Source organism: Oryza glaberrima, chromosome 1, assembly GCF_000147395.1.
Source record: "Oryza glaberrima chromosome 1, OglaRS2, whole genome shotgun sequence".
Classification (NCBI taxonomy): domain Eukaryota; kingdom Viridiplantae; phylum Streptophyta; class Magnoliopsida; order Poales; family Poaceae; genus Oryza; species Oryza glaberrima.
Window position 1 is genome coordinate 27,426,927 of NC_068326.1, and position 13,145 is coordinate 27,440,071.

The window sequence follows — 13,145 nt, forward strand, 5'->3', positions numbered from 1 at the left end:
CATGCCAGATTGCCGATGCGCATGTATTAATCAACGGAAGGGAGCGACGGATCGAGCTAGCGCCAATGCAAAGTAAAGAACGAGACGATCGCAGAGCATGGAATTGATACATATCTGGGGAATGAAATCGCGGCATCATGCCGTGACAGAGTTATAATAATGAAATCAAGGGCGCCAATCCTGGTCTTTAATCCTGACGGTAATAAGTAAAAGAATCGCGACGGAATACAACGCAACCATGTATGTAGGCATGCTTCTTATCCGATCCTGCAAGGAATTGGAAAGAGTTTCCCAGTGAAAGTCCTTGACGGACCGTGCGAGAGGAAGATCCACTGCCTACAGATACGGAACTGCCTCCGTGGTTACAGATTCATAGCCGCATGTTTTTCTATTTACCTAGCTGTTCTCGTGGCATGCATATTTAGCTCGATCGGCCGTCGAGTCGTCGACCACCACGACGAGCATCTCTTCTGCATCTTGCGAGCATATGGCCTCTCTCGATGCTGTCCTGCGTTCAGATAGCGTCTTCCTATAGCTCCCTGCAGGTGCGTAGCAGCACTACTACGCCGCCTGTACGTGTTCCTTTTTCCTACCTAATCAAATGCAGCAAAATCTTGTTCTTCGTTTTTACATATTTGCTAGAAAATTTGATTCCCTTCGTGTATGTGCGTGAGCGTGATATATATACATGACGGCAAGGCATTTTGTTTTTAGGTTTACTTACTAGTTTTTTATGTGGCGTGTTCTAATGGCCTCACTCAAATACTGTAGTTGAACTCATGGCACTAACAGAAAAGTTTTGTTGGATTAGCCTCATGTGGATTTCGGTTCACCACGGGTGCAGAGCCGCAAAGTCTACTTCTCTAGTCGGCCGGCCTATATACTTTTAGTAAGTGCTGAAATCCTGAAATTAGAAAAGTGAACATTAATAGCTCTCGTACTATATACTCCCCCGTCTCATTTTTAATTGAGTCCAGTTGTAAGTTTACGTGTTCAATATTTAACCATCTACTCCCTCTGTCCTATAATATAGTACTCTAGTACCAAACGAGATACTTGAACGAGATACTTCATAGTACAACGAAACAGGACATATTTTATGTCCAGATTCGTTGTACTATGAAGTGTCTCGTTCGGTATTAGGTTGCTATATTATAGGACGTAGGGAGTATCTAATTTAAAATTTTTTTATAACTAATATTTTTATTATTATTAGATGATAAAAACATGAATAGTAGTTTATGTGTGACTTCTTTTTTAAAATTTTTCAAATAAAACGTACAGTCAAACGTTGAACACGAAAATCCACTACACTTAAGATAGGATTGGAGGGAGTATATAGTATTACCTATGTCCCATAATAGATGTCGCTTTAACTTTTTGCTTGTAACATTTGATCATTCGTTTAATTTGAAAAATTAGTATAAATATAAGAAAAGATAAGTCATAATTAAAATACTTTTAATAATAAAACAAGTCAAAAAAAAATAAATAATAATTCTAATTATTTTTAATAAGATAAATAATCAAATATTAAAAACTCAAAGCGACAAGTAATATGAGATGGAGGTAGTACGATGCTAGAGTACTACAGTAAACACATTATCAGGAACAGTCCCGTGCAAAGCTGGTACGTCCTGGTGCCAACCATGGGGGGTACATACATATATAGGCCATACGAAAGTCTGAATTTGGCTTAGTTTCTGTTCATGAAGGTATCGTCAATGTTGCAGAGCGTATATGTATGAAAACAGACCATTTATTGGAGGGACACCATCCTTGGCAAGTTATAATTAACCATTGGTTTCGTCTCTATCATGATTAAGCCCCCTCACGTACTATCATCAGTACGCGACCTGAATATAACATCAATATATGACTTTGTATGATGTCAACTGTAAGAGCTACTACATATATATATTTTATATTATACAGTACAACGCAGACACTCATAATACACGTGCACTTACCCCTATAAACACATGCACGCAAATTCTATTTCAAAGACTAGGCCGACAAATCCTTGAGATAACTTGTGTGTTTGCACGAACTATTTATTTTATATACTGTGCATAAGTGTATATCTTGCTTTAGAGTCATCAAGATCAAAACGATTTAGTTTAATTACAATTTTAGTATTGAATACACTATAATACTTAATTATTTGCTGCCTTTTATCTTCTTAATTTAGTAATTATTAAATACATTCATTAATAAATACAAGGTTGTACTTGTCATGAAGTCTTAATGAATTTTTGAATTTAGAATTAATAATACGTAGCTGCACTCGGTTTGGAATCTTAATTTAGTTTTTTCTTGATATAATAATTTCAAAATTTAGAAGCAATACATTTTATATTACCAATTTAAGAAATTTGAAACTAAAAATTAATTGGCACCCAGTTATACATCGTAACTGGTGTTGAGTTTTCTTCTAATATCATACTACCAGTTTTTAATAAGTAACACCATTAACTTTTTGACACATGTTTAATCATTCGCCTTTTTAAGAAAAGTTTACATAATTATCGGTATTTATTTTGTTTATAATTTGGTTTTAGCTATAAAAGATTGCCAGATTTATTTATTATTTTACAGTGCCGATTAGCGCTACAACACCAGGAAATTTACTACAGTGTGCTGCATATCAGCATATATATGTGTACATTAAGGCCTTAGGAAAATTTTTGGGTTTGGCTATCACATCGGATATACGGACACACATTTGAAGTATTAAACGTAGTCTAATAATAAAACAAATTACAGATTCTGCCAGGAAACTGTGAGATGAATTTATTAAGCCTAATTAATCCGTCATTAGCAAATGTTTACTGTAGCACCATATTGTCAAATCATGACGCAATTAGTCTTAAAAGATTCGTCTCGCAATTTACACGCAATATGTGTAATTGGTTTTTTTCTTACATTTAATACTCCATACATGTGTCCTAACATTCGATGTGAGCATGAAAATTTTTGTTTTGAAAACTAAACAGGGCCTAAGGTTACCCTCTCTCTCCCTTTATGGAAACTACCAAGAACGAAGAGCTAGCTAGATATCTCACTAGTAGCTAGCTATATCATACCTATAGTTCTTGACCCAATTATTGCTCAAAAGAAAATATTATCTCTATGTTTTATTGACCATAATCTCCACCATTGCTAAAATTTTAGTCCAATTATTAAAGTTACAAAAGAAGGCACTGATGCTTCTCAAATCAACGCGGATAACATTGTCTGAGAAGCGAAGTTGGAACCTATCCAAGGTTTTCCATATGAGTTTAGGCACCGATCTATAACCGCTAACCGCTAGTCTATGATTTTGTTTTTCATTATCTGAAAAAATGATTTTAAAATGATTTTGCTGTTGATTGTCATAACCTAGTGGTTTTTTTATAGAAGTAATAACCGATCATTTTATTTTGAAAACTAGTAAGTCTCAAACCATTTTGTCCAAAAAATTTTAGTACGATTAAGAAAACCTTGTTTGAACTATTGAGCGGTTTCTAAATGCAATGCCCCTTGTATGACTGGTTATTGTGATAAATGACTGGTTATGTCGATACTGTAAGAGAAAATCCAAAATATACTATTGACAAACAACCAATTATAAAAAATACTATCGATAAGTGTGAGTTTTATAAAATGTCATTGCCTAAGTGACTTTGTAATAGAAATGTCATCGTCGTTAAGGTTATGTCCCGCTCCATTAAATGTATTGTTTATCCTATAGCACTTGACAGGGGTTGCTAACGGAACATTAACGACGATGATATTTCTGAGATAAAGTTACTTCTATAATGGTATACATTAAACACATATTTAATGTAACTCGTACTTTTTGAAATTAGGCGCTTGTAAATGCCATTTATCGGATGTTCTATATTATAAACCCTGATCCTAACTCTAGTGGATTCCTGATTAGTGGACTGTGGCACACACCCTTTCAAAACTTTTGGTTTGAACTCTTTCCTCGCTTGGTCGTATCCTGCAGATTTGAGCCCACGTCAAAAGCTAGATCACCAACTTGACGAGGTAACAAAGGAGAGAGCACGCAGAGTCAGTATATATATAGGCATAGCCAGCAGAATGGCAAGACAAAGCAGCACTGCAGGGGCATCCATACTACCGGTGACGAATATCGGCATGGCCGCCTCCAGAAGCGAGCTTCTCCGGCCGGCATTCGGCGAGCCCTCTCCTTCGCTAGGACCATTCGTCGTTAACCCTCACACCTGCAGCTACAGGTGATCGAACAACCTGCATCCATTATACATCGATCACGAACTGAACTGAACTGAACTCTTGTACATCGATCGGTCTGGTTTGAGTGGTCCACTCCAGGTGGTGGCAGAAGTTCCTGATCGTGCTGGTGCTGTACACGGCGTGGGCGTCGCCGTTCGAGCTGGCCATGGAGAAGTCGGCCTCGGCCGCGCTCGCCGTCACGGAGCTGGTGGTCGACGCCTTCTTCGCCGTCGACATTGCCGTCTCCTTCTTCGTGGCGTACCGCGACGCCTCCACCGGCCTCCTCGTAACCGACCGCAAGAAGATCGCCACCAGGTATACGTGATGCTGATCCGTCACTGCATGTCCATTTTTTTTCCTTTTTGCTGCTCTCTCTGTTTCAGGTTATAAGACGTTTTTACTTTAATCAAAGTTAAACTGCTTTAAGTTTGATTAAATTTATAGAAAAAAGTAGCAATATTTTTAACCCAAGACAAATTTATTATGAAAATATATTCAATTATTAATTTGATGAAACTAATTTAGTATTATAAATATTACTATATTTGTCTATAAACTTAGTTAAACTTAAAACAGTTTGATTTTGACCAAAGTCAAAATGTTTTATAACCTGAAAACCTGAAATGGAGGGAGTATCTCCGTCAGAGAGTTCAATATTTATCGATGGACTTGCATTTTTAGGCACCTGGCACGACCATGCTTGGCGCTGGATGTCGCCTCAACGATTCCTTTACAGATGATCTACCGGATAGTGAGCGGCAAAAGACAAGCATTGTATGGGTTCCTCAATCTTCTCCGGCTCTGGCGACTACGGCGCGTCAGCAAGCTCTTTGCAAGGTAAATACTCCACATCCAATGGACGATCTCGGTCAAATAGATTGTGTGTGAGTTCATAACTTCATATACGCACGAATGATTAGTACGTGAGTGTGCAGTACTTTGTGTGAGTGTGTATTACAGACTTGTAGAGTTGTGATCAAGTACGTATGGCTTTTTGTACGCAGCATGATTTAATTAGCTCGGATTCTCAGAACATAGGAATAGGAAAAATATAAGATTTGAATATCATGCTCTTGTAAAACCTATAGGATTTCAAAACACAGGAATACCAGAACTAGTGCCTTCGAATAATTCACATGAAATAAAATATAGGAATTCTAGAGGAAATTTATTTGGGTGAGAGAGAGAGAGAGAGAGTAGAAAGAGAAAGGAAGAGAGTGCTTATTTTCCTTTGAAATGAGGCATAGGAAATTAAATCTATAGGATTTTCAAAGTTGTAGTATTCTTTCAATCGAAAGGACACTATAGGAATAGAATCCTAAGGATTTGGATCCTTTGCAAATCCAAAAAGAAACCCTCCAAATCCAAAGGAGGCCTTAGCACTACTGGCCTGACTTATAAGGTAATTTATTATCATAGTACTCCCACCATTTTCAAATATAAACATTTCTTGGATTTAAATTTTGTACATAATATATGCATTTATAAGCATTTGTATATACTAACTAAAGGCTGTGTTCGCCAATTCGAGTTGAGAACTCTTCCACCATTGGACACAAAACGAAACGACGGTTTAGTGCGTGATTAATTAAGTATGAGCAAAAAACTTGAAAATGAATTAATATGATTTTTTAAAGCAATTTTTCTATAGAATTTTTTTTTTAAAAAAATGCAGTGTTTAATATTTTGGGAAGCGTGCGCGTGAAAAACAAGGAAGATGAAGTTGGGAAAATAGATTAAAGAATATAGCCTAATTGTGCCATCGTTCACCTCATTCAAATTCCTTTCTATTTTAATACCCCCTCCCACTCTTGCACTCCTATCAATCTCTCATTTAATGACGAGCAATATATATTTTCTTAATCTTAATATCTGCTAAATAACCTAGAAATTCTTATGTCTTTGGAAGAACGGAGAGTACCTTCTTTCATGAGATCAACCTTGTAAGTGAGTGGACCAAGAGACTTTTCTTTCTTTGTCTTTATCTTCAGTGCGAGTGTGGGGGAAAAGAGCTCGTTTAAGTGGCTTGGTTTATAATTGCTGCTAGCTCCGAGCCTCCGATTGATCAGTTTTTTTAAGCTAAAATTATTCAAAAATTTGTCAGTTCCCTAGCTCTTAACAAAAAATTGTCTTAAATAATTCAGAAAAATACAATAAATAAATTTCTAGAAAGCTTGGCCGCCTCAATTTCCATCCCTGTAGTACAGTAGTAGTGCAGATACACTACGTGACTTTGAGTTGGTAGCATGATTCACCAATGGGTGGCATGTAATGCTATATGAATAACTACAGTATGCATATGTGATCATCATTCATCAATGACCGATATGAAATTCTGAATCTTGCAGGTTGGAGAAGGACATTAGATTCAGTTACTTGTGGACCAGGCTTATCAAGCTCCTCTACGTAAGGCCACGCCGTTCCACCCGGAGTACTATATTTCGGCAGAGTTCATACAAATAACTTGCTACGAAATCTTGTGTGCTCACGATTGCAATGCAGGTGACGCTGTTCGCAGTGCACTTCGCCTCGTGCATCTACCTGTGGATGGCGTTCCACCACAAGGCGAAGGAGCTGACGTGGATCGGCAGCCAGTTCCACGGCTTCGAGGACCGCAGCGTGTGGTTCTGCTACACCTGCGCCGTGTACTGGTCCATCACCACGCTCGCCACCGTCGGCTACGGCGACCTGCACGCCGCCAACACGGGCGAGATGCTGTTCAGCATCGCCTTCATGCTCTTCAACATGGGCCTCACCTCCTACATCATCGGCAACATCACCAACCTCGTCGTCCACGAAACCGCCAACACCTTCAAGATGGTAAATATTGGCAAAACCTGATCATGGTTTTCTTTTCTTTTGACACGGATTGGTGATCATGGCATTGTGTGCAGAGGGACATGGTGCAGAGGACGTCGGTGTTCGGGAGAACGAACCGGCTGCCGGTGGCGATGAGGGAGCAGATGATGGAAAGCCTGCAGCTCAGGTTCAGGGCGGAGGAGCAGCTGCAGCAGGAGATGCTGTCCGAGCTGCCCAAGGCCGTGCGGTCAGGCATCGCGCAGCACATGTTCAGGGGGGCGGTCCAGAGCTGCTACCTGTTCCAGGGCGTCTCCGACAAGCTCGTCCTGCCGCTGGTAATTGAACACGCAGTAGCAAACGCCTTGGTCGGAATAGCTCTGCGTTTACCGGTTGGGTGACTGACTAAATAACGTGGTAAATTCAGGTCGCGGAGATGAAGGCAGAGTCATTTCCCCCCAAGGCGGATATCATCCTGGAGAACGAGGCTTCGACGGACTGCTACATCATCGTGTCTGGTGAAGTGGTAAGAACATGCCTCGTGTGACGTTTGTTCTCTTCGCTGTTCATGCTCTGACAACCTGCATTTCTCTTAATCTTTTATTTTGTATCAGGAGGTATTGACAACCCTTGAGGATGGTACAGAGAAGGTAAAGCACACGAGAACCCAGTTGACGCACTTAGTATATCAGTTATACCATTTCAAGCTTAGGGTGTGTTTAGATTCTAAAAAATTTTTGGTAAAAAAAGTCACATCAAATGTTTGGACACATGCATGGAGCATTAAATGTGGACGAAAAAAACCAATTGCACAGTTTGCATGTAAATTGCGAGACGAATCTTTTGAGTCTAATTGCGCCATGATTTGACAATGTGATGCTACAGTAAACATTTGCTAATAACAGATTAATTAGACTTAATAAATTCATTTTGCAGTTTACAGGTGGAATCTGTAATTTATTTTATTATTAGTCTACGTTTAATACTTTAAGTTTGTCCGTATATTTAAAAAAAAATTTGGTCAAAGAACAAAACACGGCCTTACTCTTCTCAGTATACTGAACTTTTTCCGGCATTTGCATACTGACCTGAAAAGGTTCTGATCAAAATTGTGACATTTCAGCAAGTGATGAGAATAGGGCCACGGGGAATGGCAGGGGAAATTGGGGTGATGTTCAACATCCCACAGCCGTTCACCATCCGGAGCAGAAAGCTCACGCAGCTCGTCCGTATAAGCCACAGCCATATGGTCTCGACCATCCGGCCTAACACTGCAGATGGGGTCGTTGTATTCTCCAATTTTGTTCTGGTATTTGATTTTATTCAAGAATGCAATATAGATATTTTTTTCTCAGTTCACAATTTCTCACAACGTTTTTCAGTACCTTGAATCTCTGAAGGTGAAGGCAAAGGAAACAGCCTTTGTTAGGGATCATCTTCGCAATGGCTACTCCACGGTATTAGGAAGTGCAACCATGTTTGATGTAGATGAATCCAAAGAGTCAGCTCACAAAATGTTGCCATGCAAAGAGCCCAAACGGGTATCTATTCATGAACACCTCTTAAATGGGACTGGCACAGCACTGAACGGCTCATCTGGGAAGCTCGTCATACTGCCAGATTCTATGCAAGATCTGATGAAACTTTCAGGTATGTAAATTGTGCTCTGCATAAAGATTAACATCGTCAGATGTTCAGATCAAGCAACAGATTTATCATCGTTGTGAATGGATACCCCTTTGCAGAAAAGAAGTTTGGGAAGGCAGCGAGAGGGATTCTCACCGTGGGAGGTGCCGAGGTAGAGGACATTGAAGTGATAAGAGATGGCGATCACCTGTTCTTTAGTTGGTAGGATAAGCCATATTGCCTTGGCAGAACATTATTTAGAGAACACTTACTCTCTCAACAATTTTTTTTTCTTGAGAGCGTACTAATGTGCTCCTGCAGAAGAATTGTATTTTCACATGGTGATTCTAGGCACTCTTCTCGATCTTGCAGTAGCCTACGTTGCGTACTTTGAAAATGATACTAATAACTGAATGAGACTCAACCTATAGTTGAGAGACCTAAATGCTAAAATTGACCTTTTTCCCGATTCCATGGGTCTAAACCCAGAATCTTGCTGTAGCCCCAGCACAGAGCGTGCCGTATCCGTCCATGGCTGCCGCCAACTCGCGTCAATTCGTAATCGTATTCTTATCGCGGTCGGCAACTTGGAATCTAGGACCCATTGTCCGATTCGGACTTACAGTTATTTGCCATAAATACAAAAACACTCGGTGGAGGACGCGGCCAGCGTCGTAGACTTGTAGTAAACTGCATAACTCAAACATTACGTTGAGCATTCCGTGAGCTCGATCGTCTCCACCATGGCGGCGGCGGCGCCGTTGACGGTCGGGGAGGCGCGGTCGGGCGTGTCCCGTGCCCAGGTGTGGGCGTGCGCCGTCGTCGTGCCGTGCTTCATCGTCGGCGCCTACCTCGCGGAGTCGTACGGCGCCGCCGCCGCCTCCTCCTTCTTCGGCAGCGTCCCGTGGCGGCTGCCGCTGCTGGTGTCGTTCGCCGTCTACCTGTCCACGGTCTCCTGCGTCAGGTCCTACGTCAGCCTGTACCTGCGGCCGCACACGCCGGCGCACGTCGACAGGGCCATCCAGAGCGTCGGGTTCGTCGGCGTCGGCCTCGCTCTCGGCGTCGTCCAAAGCGTCGTGTTGGTTGCCGCCGGCGACAACCGCGTCGTCATGGCCCTCACCTGCGTCATCGCCGTGTTCAATGCCGGGGCGATCGCCTTGTGGGCATGGCTTATTGCGATGTACCGCCGCCGACGGGCCGGAGTATCATCTAGCTGTGGCAAGCAATTCTACTGCTCCTGATGAAAGAATTCTACGCCTGATGGAAGAGAGAATCTAGCCCGTAGTTGCAACGCTGAGATTTTTAGTTGTAATTAATGTTTTTGATGTTTCTGTTCCTGTAATTGATAAGGATATTTGGTTAGTTCGTTCAGTGATGTGTTTGGTGTTTTTCTCCTGCCATCTTTTGTATACGATACCGTCAGCAATATGGCGAGATTCCTAGATAGATATACCTATCAATAAATACTAACATACCCTGTCAATGGTACAACCGAAGGAAGCGCCAAACATAACCCTGGGTTGACACGAGATTTACAAATGCAGCTGTACAATGTGCATTTGCAAGAAGTACAAATTGCCTATGATTATAGGTCCAAAACACGCGTTAATGAACCCAATACATACTGATTTGTCATAGTAATGGACTAATTGTATCAATCCCAAAGAGACAGATACAACAATTAAATGAGAACCACTATTTTGATTACAAGAAATACAAAGGAGACCTACACCACAATCTGCACTGGGTGTAGTCGTGTAAGCTGATCAAATCAATCTAAAATCAAGGGATCTGAAAATCATATAATATCTAAAGTTACAGATGTAAGTTCGACTACCAGAGCAATCCTTGTGGATCCAACTACTAACACAAAATCCATGTTTTAGCCCTGAAATACCAAAATTAAACAGTTTATTCTCAACGTCCAAGACATGGGGTGCTTATATTACAAGACTTGCTTAAGCAAGCATGCATTCCAGTGAAAAACTTGGATACTAGATAACAAGTCAACAAATCATGTTCCCAAAGTTATCTTTTTACCACCAATATGGCAATAGATGTATGGAATGCCACCAAACTCTAACAGGACATCGGCATGGCAAATTTTAGCAACCATCCAAATAAGACCAAATTCAAGGGGTAGTATCAAACAATTGAAAAGGCAAGTCGAGGCATACAACAAAAACACCCTAAGGACCTGCTGAAAGAATATTAACATGATGTTTTTCCTAACATACTGCCAGCAGAACAATTGTGACACGGAGATTAAAATCAAGGACACAACTGGCATGTCAAGCCACATCCACAAACGAAATTAAAACATAGGTTTATAAGTATGTGTACGATGCTTGCAGGAATCAGAATTCAAAAAATAACAATTGAAAAGCAACCAAGGGACAGCATAACAATGTTAGATAAAAGCAGGATGTCAAGAGGGACTGATAAAGATACATTCATGGATATGTGCCCGCAATGCGCTCACAAAGCAACAACTTCCAAGGAAGACTGGAAACTTAAATTAATATAGTTTCCAACAGAGTTTACAGTATAAGGATTTATGAGCAGCAAGAGCAACAAAAAATTAATCCAGGAATGGTATACAGAGTATGTTAACAACTGTATTTCTGAAGTAGCTATCAAATAGAGCAGTCCAAAAGAGTGCTGACACTACATAAATCCTATGTGCCTGCACAACTTCCCGTTTAATGATTGGGTAACAGAGTCAAATTGCTACTGTGCAAAACGTTGCTCAGCCTCAGCAACATTTCAAATTCACTGCTAAAACATTGCCTCAATCTTTTCCATAACAATACCAGTACGAAGCTTATGGTTTAGTTGCAAAGGGTATTTGCCCTATTTTCTACCACAAAAATTTCAAAGCAGTGTATTTTACTAAGTGAACATCCTTCTTAAAGAGATATTCTGTACCAGAAAAGTTTTCCTCTTAACATGATATTCTAATGACATATACAACTATAAGAGCTTGGATGCTAGTTCAACATAACCACATAAAGCATGCAAAATATCAAACACAACAAATCTAAGTGTGATGCTAGAATGAAACAGGCCTGTCACTAAATTCAAGATCACAAACTATCTTGGATGGGTATTCAAGATGAGTGATAATCCTGTATGAGTAAACCAACCTGATTTCCCGAACTTACAGACCCTAGGCTAAGAATAAGCATTCACGGCGACATTGCTCTACTCTTCGCCACCACCATCATCCCCAAACCTCTTGTTATCATCACCCTCACCCTCCTTGAGGTCACCCTCCTCCCCATCTTCCTCAGTGAGACGCACAATCTCTGCTTGCGCCTTCTCCAAAATCTCCCTCCTCCTCACCTCAAGATCCCTTTGGAGATCCCTCCGCAACCGCTCAACCTCAGCCATGTGCTGCCTCTTGCTACTCTCCACCCTCTCATAGACATCCCCAAGCTTCCGAATCGACTCCACGAGCAACTCAAAGTCTTCCCCTTTCCCTGCACCAGCCTCGTTTGGCTGCTCTTCACCCAATTCCGCACCAGACCCAGAATCCCTTGTTCCCGCGTTCTCACACCCGCCCAGCACGTACTCCGCGGCGTCCAGACCCCAAGATTGGCGCGGCACCGGCTGCGTGTCTCGGCGGCGCGTCACTACGGGTGGCTGCAACGGGAGCGGCGGTGGGCACATGAGAGACTGCATCTTGTCGAAGTAGATCCACTTGGAAGGCGAGGGGCGGTCGGGGCGGTCGGGGCGGCGGGCGGCGAGGCGCATCCTCTCCTTCTCCTTCCTGTACTTCTTCCTGAGGGTGTCGATGCGGTTGCGGCACTGCTGCTCCGAGTAGTACCCGGGGGGGCGGGAGGCCGCGGCGGCGGCGAGGCGGGAGACCTCCAGCCACTCGTCCGCGCGGAGGCTGCGGCGGCCGGCGCGCACGAAGCGGTCGCCCCAGGCGTCGAGGAGCGCGAAGGTGGAGCCCTCCGACCACTCGGGCGTGCCGCGCGCGGGCGTCGGCGCCGGAGCGGTCGCGGTCGCGGTCGCGGGGGCGGGGCGCGGGGCGAACTCGAAGCCTTGCGCGTAGCGGTCGGTGCGGCGGCGCTTGGAGCGCGGGGAGGGGGAGGCGCCGGAGGAGGAGGGCGACGGCGAGGGGAATTCGGCGGCGGCGGCGGCGGCGGGCGCCGCGCCGTCGTCCATGAGCGGGGAGCTAGGGTTTGGTTCCGGGGATAGGGGTGGCTCGGCGAGATGGATCGGCCGTCGAGTTTGCGGGCAGGTCACCCCCATTGCCTCGGCGGGGGTCAGCCGGTCAGGTGGGCAGTGAGGATGAGGTGGGGGCACTGTACGGTATCTTTTTTTTTCTTCTTTCAATATGAACAATATTGAAAAACTGAAAACAAAACTATATAATGAACAAAATACGTTAATATAAACTCATACTGGCTCAAAATATAAGAATTTTTAGAGCTCGATACGGTCTTCGAGATACTACTTTAACCAACAGTATC

At 42.6% G+C, this 13,145-nt stretch overlaps 2 protein-coding genes across 2 annotated transcripts; one reads left to right on the forward strand and one right to left on the reverse strand.

The window, feature by feature from the left end:
• The first annotated feature begins 4,089 nt into the window (after nucleotides 1-4,089).
• On the forward strand, nucleotides 4,090-9,054 carry LOC127760155 (potassium channel KAT6). Its single transcript, XM_052284372.1, has 11 exons — nucleotides 4,090-4,244; nucleotides 4,342-4,557; nucleotides 4,924-5,079; nucleotides 6,591-6,648; nucleotides 6,745-7,062; nucleotides 7,137-7,376; nucleotides 7,466-7,564; nucleotides 7,653-7,688; nucleotides 8,162-8,347; nucleotides 8,421-8,688; nucleotides 8,784-9,054. Exons 1-11 carry the CDS (start codon nucleotides 4,090-4,092, stop codon nucleotides 8,888-8,890), a joined length of 1,839 nt encoding a protein of 612 aa, XP_052140332.1. The 3' UTR covers nucleotides 8,891-9,054.
• Nucleotides 9,055-9,781: 727 nt separating this feature from the next.
• LOC127763131 (trihelix transcription factor ENAP1) lies at nucleotides 9,782-12,924 on the reverse strand. Its single transcript, XM_052287754.1, has 2 exons — nucleotides 11,811-12,924; nucleotides 9,782-10,552 (listed from the first exon to the last, which is right to left on the reverse strand). The coding sequence occupies exon 1, from the start codon at nucleotides 12,922-12,924 to the stop codon at nucleotides 11,869-11,871; it is 1,056 nt and encodes a 351-aa protein (XP_052143714.1). The 3' UTR covers nucleotides 9,782-10,552; nucleotides 11,811-11,868.
• Nucleotides 12,925-13,145: the final 221 nt, after the last annotated feature.